The 14,606-nt window shown below is 43.3% G+C and overlaps 1 protein-coding gene across 1 annotated transcript in view; it reads right to left on the reverse strand.

The window, feature by feature from the left end:
* adam11 (ADAM metallopeptidase domain 11) overlaps window positions 1-14,606 on the reverse strand; it is a gene marked incomplete at its 5' end in the record, with an annotated part of 45,182 nt that overhangs the window by 8,733 nt on the left and 21,843 nt on the right. The window contains 15 exons of the mRNA XM_084159275.1: window positions 1,357-1,476; window positions 1,638-1,743; window positions 4,393-4,456; window positions 4,637-4,687; window positions 5,016-5,096; window positions 5,351-5,443; window positions 6,001-6,072; window positions 6,219-6,370; window positions 6,608-6,698; window positions 6,902-6,986; window positions 7,452-7,618; window positions 8,253-8,324; window positions 10,109-10,183; window positions 11,592-11,728; window positions 12,313-12,379. Coding sequence (XP_084015401.1) covers window positions 1,357-1,476; window positions 1,638-1,743; window positions 4,393-4,456; window positions 4,637-4,687; window positions 5,016-5,096; window positions 5,351-5,443; window positions 6,001-6,072; window positions 6,219-6,370; window positions 6,608-6,698; window positions 6,902-6,986; window positions 7,452-7,618; window positions 8,253-8,324; window positions 10,109-10,183; window positions 11,592-11,728; window positions 12,313-12,379 — 1,433 coding nt within the window. The remainder of the gene's footprint in view (window positions 1-1,356; window positions 1,477-1,637; window positions 1,744-4,392; window positions 4,457-4,636; window positions 4,688-5,015; window positions 5,097-5,350; window positions 5,444-6,000; window positions 6,073-6,218; window positions 6,371-6,607; window positions 6,699-6,901; window positions 6,987-7,451; window positions 7,619-8,252; window positions 8,325-10,108; window positions 10,184-11,591; window positions 11,729-12,312; window positions 12,380-14,606) is intronic.

Below are 14,606 nucleotides of genomic sequence, written 5' to 3' on the forward strand. Positions count from 1 at the left end.
CCACCTTATGGAACAGCGGGGACTGTGAAGCAACACAAACATAGACACATGCATACAAAGACAAGATAACATACGCACTATACACACATGGAGTTTGTGTTATAGATATGTGGTAGTAGAGTAGAGGCCTGAGGACACACACTTAATATGTTGTGAAATCAGTTATGAATGTATTGTAACGTTTTTTAAATGTATAACTGCCTTAATTTTGCTGGACCCCAGGAAGAGTAGCTCATGGGGATCCATAATAAATACAAATAGAGGGGAATCCCACCTTCCCAACGGTGCAGATTTATTTAGGCTACCTACTACAGTGCCGGTGGAAAGGCGACAACCACATTAATGGTTAGTTAGTTAGTTAGCTATATAACTGTTAGTCTATTGTCTGTCATTATTTTATACCTGCTGCTGAAATGTCGCGCTCCCTCTCTTCCAGCAACGGCCCACTCGCACTGGCACACACAGGCACTGAAAAGTCATTCCAATGATGACTGCTATGTAGACTTTTAAGTGTTTACAAATATTGTAAAAAGTGTGCATTCATGAATTACATTAACAAAAATTATTAAACTAATTTCCATGACTTTTCATGACCTTAGAAACCCTCCATGTGCATTCAGGCTGGGGCATTTTCAATCTGCGCATCTCGAACAGTCCACTGTCACGCACAGATTGACAGACGAGCGGCGAATCAGGAATCAGGAAATGAATGCACACACACACACCATTGCTATTCAATGCAGATCCCGCCTTCATTCCGCTTTGATCAACCTTTTTTGAATCTGGGCCGACAATAGGCTACTTTGTTTTATAGAGGAGCTGGTGCATAATTCCCCCAAAATTAGACGTGCTGGTACGGCGCTCCGGACAGCTCCGGCCCAAATCAAGTACTGGCATCATATTATTCTTTAAGAATATTAATATATCATATAATTATACTTCAAAAACATTAAAACTAGGGCATTTTGAAATTATAAAAATGACTTTGCAAGCAATCATGTGAATTAAGTTTTGTATTTAACACAACTGCAAGAAATCATTACTGTTGCAGGACTGTAAAATGTTTAAGCACACATGCGCACACACACGGTAAGGTTACTCAAACAACAGTCCATCAAACCTATTTGATCACTGTGGCAGATAGCGAGGTGTCTGTTTAACCCTCAGCCTGTCCTTCATTACAGGATCAGTTGACCTCACTCTTTTCCTCTCCTTTATTGCTCTTTCAAACTTCCTCTTCTCTCCTTCTCACGTTCACCTCATCCTCATTCCTCTGTCACTCACACTCGTTCTCGCTCTCCTCCATTCTCACTTTCACTCGCTCTCTTTTTCTTTCTCTCTCTTTTTCTGTCTCACCGGCAGTCCAGGTATCTGTTCTGGTGGTAGATGGTTAGGCTGGTGAGGTCCCCCTGCAAATCTCCAAACCTCGGCTTAGCAGACATGTTAGTACACAGCAGGAACCCACAGAGCACATCCCTGAGAGGGGGAGAAAATAAGATAGAGGGGAGGGAGAGAAAGAGAGGGGAGAGAGACGTTTCTTCCCAGGACAATGTGTCAAACATGGCGTGTGCTTGAGAGTGAGGTACACTGTGTACATAAGAAAGTGTGAGGTTTAAAGGAGGTTTGTGGTCACTCACTGCTTGTTGCACTGCACCCAGCCCTGGCCACTGGTGTCACGGCCACAGTTGCCCTTCTCTGTGCCCTCGGCGTTCAGCTTCTCATAGCAGAAACGGTCGGCTGAGTCTGAAACACATGCAAAAGCACACACACACACACATTTTGCAGCACCATGTTATTTCACTTCACTATACTTTATTGCAGTACTTAACTGATAGCAATGTCATGGCATCATCATCATAAATGTGTGGTGTGAATTATAATATGACAACTGCTGGTATTTCAGGACCTACAGTATAAATTACAGTATAAATTGCACTGCCATGCAATTCCTGACATATCCATTAAAAGTAGAAAAGCAGACCAAGTGGAGATTTTCTGTATGGAGGTCATTGCCATTGTTTTTGTTTTTAGTTTTTTTTTAGGGGGTAGATCATCTTTAATATTGCAAATAGATTGTAACTTCCATCAATGTAATTGTCTGCATCACTTCCAATCCCCCATATGTTTTTTTTCCTCGCAAATATATATACACATATACATATAGTGGGGAGAACAAGTATTTGATACACTGCCGATTTTGCAGGTTTTCCTACTTACAAAGCATGTAGAGGTCTGTAATTTTTATCATAGGTACACTTCAACTGTGAGAGACGGAATCTAAAACAAAAATCCAGAAAATCACATTGTATGATTTTTAAGTTATTAATTTGCATTTTATTGCATGACATAAGTATTTGATACATCAGAAAAGCAGAACTTAATATTTGGTACAGAAACCTTTGTTTGCAATTACAGAGATCATACGTTTCCTGTAGGTCTTGACCAGGTTTGCACACACTGCAGCAGGGATTTTGGCCTACTCCTCCATACAGACCTTCTCCAGATCCTTCAGGTTTTGGGGCTGTCGCTGGGCAATCCGGACTTTCAGCTCCCTCCAAAGATGTTCTATTGGGTTCAGGTCTGGAGACTGGCTAGGCCACTCCAGGACCTTGAGATGCTTCTTACGGAGCCACTCCTTAGTTGCCCTGGCTGTGTGTTTCGGGTCGTTGTCATGCTGAAAGACCCAGCCACGACCCATCTTCAATGCTCTTACTGAGGGAAGGAGGTTGTTGGCCAAGATCTCGCGATACATGGCCCCATCCATCCTCCCCTCAATACGGTACAGTCGTCCTGTCCCCTTTGCAGAAAAGCATCCCCAAAGAATGATGTTTCCACGTCCATGCTTCACGGTTGGGATGGTGTTCTTGGGGTTGTACTCATCCTTCTTCTTCCTCCAAACACGGCGAGTGGAGTTTAGACTAAAAAGCTCTATTTTTGTCTCATCAGAAGTTCAAGATGACGGTTAATCACCCTCGGTCTGGGGCTCCATGCAAGATCTCACCTCGTGGGGCATCAATGATCATGAGGAAGGTGAGGGATCAGCCCAGAACTACACGACAGGACCTGGTCAATGACCTGAAGAGAGCTGGGACCACAGTCTCAAAGAAAACCATTAGTAACACACTACGCCGTCATGGATTAAAATCCTGCAGCGCACGCAAGGTCCCCCTGCTCAAGCCAGCGCATGTCCAGGCCTGTCTGAAGTTTGCCAATGACCATCTGGATGATCCAGAGGAGGAATGGGAGAAGGTAATGTGGTCTGATGAGACAAAAATAGAGCTTTTTAGTCTAAACTCCACTCGCCGTGTTTGGAGGAAGAAGAAGGATGAGTACAACCCCAAGAACACCATCCCAACCGTGAAGCATGGACGTGGAAACATCATTCTTTGGGGATGCTTTTCTGCAAAGGGGACAGGACGACTATACCGTATTGAGGGGAGGATGGATGGGGCCATGTATCGCGAGATCTTGGCCAACAACCTCCTTCCCTCAGTAAGAGCATTGAAGATGGGTCGTGGCTGGGTCTTTCAGCATGACAACGACCCGAAACACACAGCCAGGGCAACTAAGGAGTGGCTCCGTAAGAAGCATCTCAAGGTCCTGGAGTGGCCTAGCCAGTCTCCAGACCTGAACCCAATAGAACATCTTTGGAGGGAGCTGAAAGTCCGGATTGCCCAGCGACAGCCCCAAAACCTGAAGGATCTGGAGAAGGTCTGTATGGAGGAGTGGGCCAAAATCCCTGCTGCAGTGTGTGCAAACCTGGTCAAGACCTACAGGAAACGTATGATCTCTGTAATTGCAAACAAAGGTTTCTGTACCAAATATTAAGTTCTGCTTTTCTGATGTATCAAATACTTATGTCATGCAATAAAATGCAAATTAATAACTTAAAAATCATACAATGTGATTTTCTGGATTTTTGTTTTAGATTCCGTCTCTCACAGTTGAAGTGTACCTAGGATAAAAATTACAGACCTCTACATGCTTTGTAAGTAGGAAAACCTGCAAAATCGGCAGGTTATCAAATACTTATTCTCCCCACTGTATATATATACACACACACACACACACACACACACACACACACACACACACACATACATACATACACTTTTTAAAAATGTTTTCCTATTTATTATCTTCCAACCCCACCACCCCTTCCCTAATTGGAGTAAACTAGTGAACAACAACGCTTAGGCCTCTACTTCCAGCTTATACAAACTATATACATTTTATGGACACAGTCAATTTTACAATAATTATATTTTGTTTGTTTTTACTCCTGAACTTCCTCTACCCTCAACCTCTCCGATCATATTCAGGTCATTGCCATTGTTAGAGCAGTCAGTCCAGTATATTGTCAGTATATAGATAATCTTTGTTATTACTCACTGTGGCCCCAGAGACTCCTGCACTGTCCATCTCTGGTCTTACAACGACCTCCGAAACAACGACCCTGGGAGAGAGCGAGAGAGAGATAGACAAGAGAGGAGAGATAGAGAGAGAGAAGGAAAGAGATAGTGCAAGACAGTATTATATGTATTAGAGGTACAGTATTATTTGTATATCTACAAAACAGAGAGACAGATCCAGACAAAAATTAGGTCATAAAAGCCATTATGTTGGATTCAGTTACCTGGCCAGCATCACACATGTAGCCATCCAGTTTGTGGACATTATGAGGACACTGCAGAAGGGGAACAACAGAGTGTATAAATTAGCATAGTTGACATATTCAATTGTACAATGCACACATACATAGTCAAAGTATGGTAGGCTACATCCCAGCAGAGAGTTTGAAAAGGATATATTTGCACATCTAGTAAGAACCAAAGTTTGCACACTAAGAGGGGTTACTTTTTAGGGGTTTTGCAAAAACTAAAAGTGAAACTTTGCAACCAAGCAGTGTGTAGGAGTTATACAGTATATTCACGTTGGCATTGCACTGCGAGTAAAATAGTAGTGTACAAAATGAGGATACCATGAACACCGACTTAGCGAATTAGCCGTCTCACCTGGCTGGAGTCTCCGGGACACGTCTCCGGGACGTCACAGTCGTTGGTCACTTCGCGACACGTCACCCCCCTGAGCTCGTACTGTCACACACAGTAATCACAATTTTCACAGCACCAATTTTATTCTATAGGTAACTGTAATTATACATGAAAACTACAATTGTATATAATAATGTAAAACTTCAGTCAGAAATGCCAATCAATCTGTGGCTGATATCAGTTAAAGTTAAATAATGGAAAATGTCTAGTTGCAAGAAGTTAATAAGACAGTCATCCTAGTGGTGTACCCATGTAACAGTGTAGTGTTAGTGTATTTGAGATGAAGTGGTACTCACCCTGCAATCTCCACAGCAGAGGCCATTGCTGCACATGGCATTGTGGGTCAGGGTGCACTTCTTACAGCAGGCTCCTCCACTCCGTGCACACTCCTGCAACCATGTGACACATTCTTGTAACCACACACAGAATACTAAATGCAGAGGCGTCTTCATGCTTCCCATCCGAAACAGTTCGGAAAAGTTTGTGCATATATTATGATGACATTTTGTGACGTTTTTGTTCGTTTTTTGTTTTCCGGCTGTTTGTGCACACATTTTTTTCTCGAGTCAATACGAATTTCGGTAGCAGAAATTCAGTAAGGAACAGTAAGGATTCTTTAATGAAGTGTTTGTTGTCATTCTACGATAGACGACTTGTTCTCATGCAAATTTTTTCACTTGAGATATACTGCACCAAACATCTTAGTTAGATGAACAACAAAATGAATGACAGATTTCTCGAGTTATCTTAGATTAATTCTATATTGAGGAAGTGTATACTGGCTACGGCGTCTCAAAATGGACAAACAGTACTATTGCCGCTTTTTTCAAATTTTTCAAGCGAAGGTCTTTTAAGGGAGTATGCGAGCACACTCGTTTGTTTCGGGCTAGGCACCAGCTGAACCGAAGCATGCAGAAGCCCTTAAGGGTTTTACTGTAGGACTCACCACATGGGATCCACAGTCACACTCCTCCCCCACCTCCACAAAGCCATTGCCACACTCTGGAGAGTCCAGCAGCTATAGGGAACACAACAGGGGGACAGGAGTCAACACAGGAACCAAAAACAATGTATTGTTTTAATGTTTTCTGGCATTCTCAGAATGTAACTTCCTCCATCACCACCATCCCTGCACCATTTCCACCAACCCCAGCCAGAGCTCACATTGCTGGGCTTATTGAAGAGGCAGCTGCCCCCACCCTGCTGGAGAAAGCGAAGGTACTCATCCACACTGCAGCGAGAGAACTTCCTAGGAAGATAGTAGCCGGTGTCCTCCATGATGCAGCCCAGCCATGGGTCGGGACACCTGCAGTCCCCTATAGGGCCACAGAGTCAAGGACATGTCACATGACGGGGGACAAGACCAGGGTCGTCTTACTTACTGTAAAACACTTTGTGACAACTGTTGATGTAAAAAGGGCTTTATAAATAACATTTGATTGAATTTGAAAAGAAGCTGCTACGCTGTTTACATTGCGGCAGGTTGAGCTTGCGTCCTATTTTCTGTGACATTGTGTACAGAAGTTGTTGAGGTGGATGGACGTAGGTCTTACCAGCCGTGGGGTGCTCCTTGTTCCACATCATGCCAATGTTCTGCCCCAGGCTCTGACACAAGGTGATGGCCATGGGACCCACGTTTCCGTACTAAAACACACACAAGACAAGTGAAAAAACACACACACGCATTGTATTTAGCTACTTCCAAACAGGTTTTCACTCGGCTACGCCTCAGAAGTCTTGTACTCCGAATTGGAATACCCCTACCCTATAGGCACCCCACCTTCGTTCTTTTGTGGAGTTGGGAGAGTCAATGACTGTAAAATGACTGTCAAAACAAAAGGCATTACCTCGTTGACACCTCCTCCCCGCGTTAGGGAACAGATACCCCCGATGTAGGCTGTGCCACTGCGGCTGCTCTGGAAGGTCCTCCCCCTACAGGACACACAGGGGATAACAGGAGCTATCATCAATTTTTAATGTAGCGTGCACAAGTACAGTGAAATGCCTTTCTTGCCAGCTCTAAACCCAACAATGCAGTAATCAATAGCAATGTAGCACTAAAAATAACATAAGGTAGAACAAAAACACACAATAAATAAAACTAAGAAATAAGAAGAACACGAGAAAGTAAGAAGCTATATACAGGGTCAGTTCCAATACCATATTTACAATGTGCAGGGATACTGTATAGGTGTACATGCCACGTGTACTAAGACAGGTGTAATAACATGCTTATAACAGTCCCTATTGACTTTCCCCCTGTCCACTTACGTCAGGCAGTATCAAGCACCGAATAAAATAGAAGTACAGAATAGACATAGGCATTCCGGCAATATGACTATTGTGTGTATTATATTGTGTCTGTATGGTTTCAAGTGTTATGAGGGGAGAACCCACGAGAAGAGGTGTGTGGCATCGCTGTGCTCCTTGATGCTCTCCTTCCTGTACTTCATAAAGTCCCTCAGGGTCAGCAAAGGGTCATCGCCCACAGACACCATGTTCTGGGATGACCACGTCTCCATGGCAACCAGCACTATCCGCGTGTTGAGCTGCTCCTTGTAGATCTGAGGTCAAAGAGTCACGATGACAATGAGCAACTAAGTCGATGACAATGAGCAACTAAGTAAACCATTGCTGGAACAACTATACATGTCATCTTGTCACCCAGAACTAAATCAGCTACTCGGTTTTGGTCAACATTTAAATGTTAAAGCTGCCACCAGAGATTACTATACAGGATATATTTCACTAACACTATGATGTAATGAACTGTAGTTCATTTGAAAGAAATTTCTCAAGTACACAATTTTAACTGATTTTGATGTATAATAGCTAGATGATACGCACAACTGATATAAACCTGATTATCAATACTGACAGTAACATCTCAGAGTAAACAAGGAGACATAAAAAATCCAAAGTGGATATGGAATGTATGTGTGTTAGCGGTTGACACGGGAGTGACATTTTTTTCCCTGTACTGTCACGATCCCGCAACAATTCTATAACCCTGACAGTATGTTTAAAATTATTCATGTACTGCCCGTTCCTGTGAGGACTGTTGATCCTGCCACGAACTTGACATTAGGATTTCATTCCCGTTACTGAGGGAGTCCCGCAGGATCCGCACGAGCCTAAGGTAATGTCAACCTCTAGTGTGTATGTCTGCGTGTGTCTGTAGAGGTAGATGGCTCTCACCGCGTCTGCCATATTGACGACCGCTTTGGCAAAGTTCCTCGTCTGCGACGACGACCGACGCAGCTGCACAAACTACAGCACACAGCAGAGGAAAGGACCAAGAGCAGAGGGTGGGAGGGGAGGAGAGAAACAGAGATAGCCATATTGACCAATTACAATAAATAAACAACCGAAACCATAATATTAGGTTACGTAGGACAGTGATCCTTATTCCTGCTCATGGATAGCTGTTACAGGTTCTTGCTCAACGGTGAAACACCCGATTCAGCTCATCATTAGTTGAATCACGTGTGATGACCAAAACCAAAAACCTGCAGTACTGCTGCTCTCCAGGAGCAGGATTGAGGATCACTGATGTAGGGCATGTCAATGCACTCTCTGACAACATGAATCAAGTAAGTTGTGGCCATTCGATTTGGTTTTCCATTTGCAATCAAATAGAATGATGTACAGTGCCTTCAGAAAGTATTCACATCCCCCTTGACATTTTCCACATTTTGTTGTGTTACAAAGTGGGATTAAAATTGATTTAATTGTCATTTTTTGTCAACGATATACACACACAATACTCTAATGTCAAAGTGGAAGAAATATTCTAACATTTGTATAAATGTATGGAAAATAAAACACCCCGGGTGAATACATGTTAGAATCACCCTTGGCAGCAATTACAGCTGTGAGTCTTTCAGGGTCAGTCTCTAAGAGCTTTCCACACCTGGATTGTGCAACGTTTGCTCATTATTATTTTCAAAATTCTTCAAGCTCTGTCAAATTGGTTGTTGATCATTGCTAGACAATCATTTTCAGGTCTTGCCATAGATTTTCAAGCAGATTTTAGTCAAAACTGTAACTCAGCCACTCAGAAACGTTCAATGTCTTCTTTGTAAGCAACTCCAGTGTTAATTTTTTTATCCTGAAAAACGCCCCAGTCCTTAACAATTACAAGCATCCCATAACATGATGCAGCCCACACTATGCTTAAAAATATGGAGAGTGGTACTCAGTAATGCGTTTTATTGGATTTGCCTAAACCATAACACTTTTTATTCAGGCCAAAAAGTGAATTGCTTTGTAATTTTCTTTGCGGTATTACTTTTGTGCCTTATTTTGTACAGGCTTCCTTCTTTTCACTATGTCATTTAGGCTAGTATTGTGGAGTAACTACAATGTTGATCCATCCTCAGTTTTCTCCCATCACAGCCATTAAACTCTAACTGTTTTAAAATCACCATTGGCCTCATGGTGAAATCCCTGAGCGGTTTCCTTCCTCTCCGGCAACTGAGTTAGAAAGGACACCTGTATCTTTGTAGTGACTGGGTGTATTGATACACCATCCAAAGTGTAATGAATAACTTCACCATGCTCAAAATTATATTTAATGTCAGCTTTTGTTTTTACCCATCTATCAATAGGTGCCCTTCTTTGCGAGGAACTGGAAAACCTCCCTTGTCTTTGTGGTTGAATCTGTGTTTGAAATTCACTGCTCGACTGAGGGACCTTACAGATAATTGTATGTGTGGGGTACAGAGATGAGGTAGTCATTCACTGTTAAACACTATTATTTCACACAAGTGAGTCTATGCAAGTTTTGTGACTTGATTAGCACATTTCTACTCCTGATCTTATTTAGGATTGCCATAACAAAGGGCTTGAATACTTATTGACTCTAGCGATTTCATCTTTAAAAAATAAATCACTTTAACATTATGGGGTATTATTTGTAGGTCAGTGAAACAAAATCCCAATTTAATCAATTTTAAATTCAGGCTGTAATACAACAAAATGTGGAAAAAGTCAAGAGGTGTGAATACTTTCTGAAGGCACTATATGCCTAGCCTATGTCGACTTGAACGTACCAGGTCGTGATCGTTCACCACCATCAGCTCGATGTACTTGGTCTCTGTCTGGACCGTGCGTTGTCCGCGTCTGACCTGTTGGGGGGTGAGAGAGCGCTGCTTCACTTCAGCCTGGTACATCTGCAATGGCACCCTATTCACCCTATGGGCCCTGAGGCCCGGTTTCCCAACAGCGATGGAATTTAGGCATGAGTGTTTTAACGATGCATTTTTCCTACAAACGCAGAAGATGTAACATGCATTTCCCAAAACGGTCTCTAAGTGCGTCGTTGGAGCATTTGTCGATACTGATAGGATCGAAAGAAAGGGAGCACTGCTCTTGGATCAGCTTTCTCCATTCAAAATTTACCTTAACATTATAATTATTTCACAACACTGACGACGGATCAGTTTCTAGAGAGATATTACCAACAATTTGGAAAATCATTGCGCACATGTTAGACTACACATCATGAACTATATTGAGACATTACAGACAGTAGCCTACACATAGCTAAATATAACTAAATTTATTGAACATGAAATGTATTTCAATTTGATTGATATAGGCCTATAGCCTAACAAAATTATATTTTTTCATTTGAAGCACATTTTTATATGTCACTTGTTTGTATCAACTGCAAAGATATTGGCAACTTTGTATTTGTAGTCAACTTTGTTCTGAAGTTGTCGATGGTTACAGAGAGACTGATTATCCATGTGATACTATGTTTAGCGGAGATCTTCTGTGTGTAAAGTGACACGATGGCAAAACAGCATCTAATGACGCACTTAGTGTTTTCAAGTTCAACGTTAACAACGATGGTCTTGGGAAATAGCTCGGAGATTTAACGATGCGCCTACGAAGGTTCAAAAGATGAACTTAGCCTTAAGATGCTTTTCGGAAACCGGGCCCTGGTCAAAAGTAGTGCACTATATAGGGAATAAGGTGCCATTTCACATGCAGCCTTATTCACCCCCATTGAGGACACATACCTACTAACCATATTGGAATCTACCGCAGCTACTGCAGATGAAACTCTATAGCCCAGGTTCTTGTCCTTGAGAAGGGCACCAAAACTTTGATTTCAGCCTCGATTCATCTGCTATTAAATCGCTATGTGTCTGAAAGTGATATAACGGTGGCTGGCTCTGGTTACTTGGGCATTCTACTCTTACTACACAACAGCCAATATGTAAGGGATATTTGTGAGCACATAACGATTTTAAATTGATTGTGCTACGTGTGAGATTAAATGTGTTACATTGTAAAACATTGATTGTGTTGTGTCATTGTATCGTGTTACATTATTGGTTTGTTCTCAGTTTTTGTTAGCGTCTCTGCAAGCAGTGTGCATTTGGCAACAGTGTGCTGCAACTGTAGCTATGTGTGCGGCAACAGTGGGTGTTTACAGGTGTATGTGTATATGTGTTCGCAGGTGCATGAGTGTGTATGCCTGCATTAATGTGTGTGTGCCAGCTTATCAGGACATCAGGTCCTCACCTGTCTCTTTGTACGTCTCAACCCTTCCTCTGTGAAGATTGGCTCCTCTGGCTCTGACAAGATACCATCATCATCACCAGCAGGGTCAGTGTCATTTTCAGAGTTCCCTTCAGTGTCACTGCTGTTCAATGAGCAACCTGTGAAGGAGGGGGAAAAGGAGGAAGGGAGGGGGCAAATGGGTAGGAGTGCGGAAGGGGAGAGTGAAGAGGATGAGAGGAGAGAGAACAGGGTAGGAGAGCGAAGAGGTGATATGAGCAGTGGCACACTCATCAGTCCCTTCTGTCAATGAAGCCATGTCCATTTTTGTCAAATGATCCACCGAGGAAATCAATATCCTGCAGACAGTGTGGAGGGGTGGTGTGGTGGGGGGAGGCCATATGAAAACCAAGGAGAGGACAAGGAGGGCAGCCAGAAAGCAGGAGACAGGGAGAGAGAGAGAAGGAGAGAGAGAGCGAGAGAGAGAGAGAGAGTGAAAGGATGGGCATGTACTATGTCCCTGTCGAGAGGAAAGGTGACTGAAGCAGCGGTGCTTATGGAAGAGCAAAAATGAACACAGATGGAAAAAACAGAGTATTTTAAGGCTGTAGGACTGGAGACAAGAGGAAAGGAGGAGGCGAGGACAAGACTCCAATTTAGACTATTGAGATGCACCCCAAAAAGACATAGCCAAAGGTAGGGGATGACAGACACAGAGGAGAGATGGGTTAGTTAAAGGCTTTACCTGGACATTGCAGTGACAGTAGCAGGTCCAGGTCAGGCATTCGATACACCACGTGATCGTTCTGCTCCTACAGCAGTACACAGAGCCACAACAGCGTTAGAACCAATGACAATGCAATATTTATATTGTGGGATTGGTGGATGTTGGTTAAGACAGTTGTAAATACAGAAAAAGTTAGTACCCTCCATTCTTATGATATATTGGTTGGCAATGATTAAGTGCTATCACTGTTATTGACTGATCATCTTTTTCCCCCTGTGCAAGACGGCAATATGTTCTCTAATATACACAAAAATATATGGACACCCCTTCAAATGAGTGGATTCGGCTATTTCAGCCACACCCGTTGCTGACAGGTGTATAAAATCGAGCACACAGCCATGCAATCTCCATAGACAAACGTTGGCAGTAGAATGGCCTGTACTGTAGAGCTCAGTGTCTTTCAACGTGGCACCGTCATAGGATGCCACCTTTCCAACAAGTCAGTTCGTCAATTTTCTGCCCTGCTAGAGCTGCCCTGGTCAACTGTAAGTGCTGTTATTGTGAAGTGGAAACATCTAGGAGCAAAAACAGGCCACACAAGCTCACAGAACGGGACCACCGAGTGCTGAAGAGTAAAAATCGTCTATCCTTGGTTACAACACTCACTACCGAGTTCCAAACTGCATCTGGAAGCAACTTCAGAACAAGAACTGTTCGTCGGGAGCATCATGAAATGGGTTTCCCATGGCCGAGCAGCCAGACACAAGCTTAAGATCACCATGCGCAATGCCAAGTGTCAGTTGGATTGGTGTAAAGCTCGCCGCCATTAGACTCTGGAGCAGTGAAAACGCATTCTCTCACGCTTCACCATCTGGCAGTACGACAGACAAATCTGGGTTTGGCGGATACCAGGAGAACACTACCTGCCCCAATGCATAGTGCCAACTGTAAAGTCTGGTGGAGGAGGAATAATGTTCTGGGGCTGATTTTCATGGTTCGGGCCCCTTAGTTCCAGTGAAGGGAAATCTTAACACTACAGCATAAAATGACATTCTAGACAATTCTGTACTTCCGACTTGGTGGCAACAGTTTAGGGAAGGCCCTTCCTTGTTTCAGCATGACAACGCCCCCGTGCACAAAGTGAGGTCCATACAGAAATGGTTTGTCGAGATCGGTGTGGAAGAACTTGACTGGCCTGCACAGAGCCCTGACCTCAACCCCATTGAACACCTTTGGGATGACTTGGAACGCCGACTGCGAGCCAGGCCTAATTGCCTAACATCAGTGCCCGACCTCACTAATGCTCGTGGCTGTAGGGAAGCAAGTCCCCGCAGCAATGTTCCAACATCTAGTGGAAAGCCTTCCAGAAAAGAGTGGAGGCTGATAGAGCAGCAGAGGGGGGACCAACTCCATATTAATGCCCATGATTTTGGAATGAGATGTTCGACGAGCAGCATACTTTTGGTCATGTAGTGTATGAGTAATAAAAAGAGCAAAGCGCCATAATGCATAATTGATCCATTGCTTTCAGGATGGCATCATCGAGCATTTGAGGGCTGCATGGAGAGTCTAACTTGAGCAGAGGAGCTAAATACTTTATGAAAATGACCCATCTGGGGAAAAGGGGAGGGGAAGGGAGGCCATCCGATATTCAGGAGGGAGAACGAGAGGGTGGGGGAGAGGTCACATCGATCTATCGTTCCAGTCCATGTAATGGAGCTGTGTACTGTACCTCAATTACCCGTCGTCCTAATGGAATAGCCTTCCGCCTCTTCTATCCTACCCCTCACTTTTCCTCTCCTTTTCTTCCAAACTCTTTTCTGTTTTGCAGCCCAAACTGATCTCTCAAAAGGAGAGGTCCACAAAGTAGCGGAGTATGGGACATAGCCATAATATGCATAATATCACTTTGGTTTACATATTATATCATCCTATATCCTGCATTCTATACTGATGCTGCTTCCCCTAACATCCAAGGCTGGGAGAGAACGTATTTTCCCCACTACTCACGTTTGATCTAAATATATGGCTCTGGGATTAACTATACACACAGTGCATAATCATGTTAGAGCCAAGTGTTTTACTTATTTGTCTACAGACATCAAGGATTGCGTCCTCTGTGGGGTTTCTAATGTATGGCTGGGACCAGAAACTTTACATGTAAATATAAAATGGCTTTGGCTTGGATGGCAAACAGGGGGTTATAGTTCATCCTGGACAGGAGGAGGAGACAGATGGGACAAAGGTTAAAGTGATAGCTTCAAAGACTTCCAACGATTTAGCACTGAATGGTCTTGGAGATATATGGGAAG

Source organism: Coregonus lavaretus (genome assembly GCF_964263955.1).
Source record: "Coregonus lavaretus genome assembly, chromosome: 1".
Taxonomy (NCBI): Eukaryota; Metazoa; Chordata; class Actinopteri; order Salmoniformes; family Salmonidae; genus Coregonus; species Coregonus lavaretus.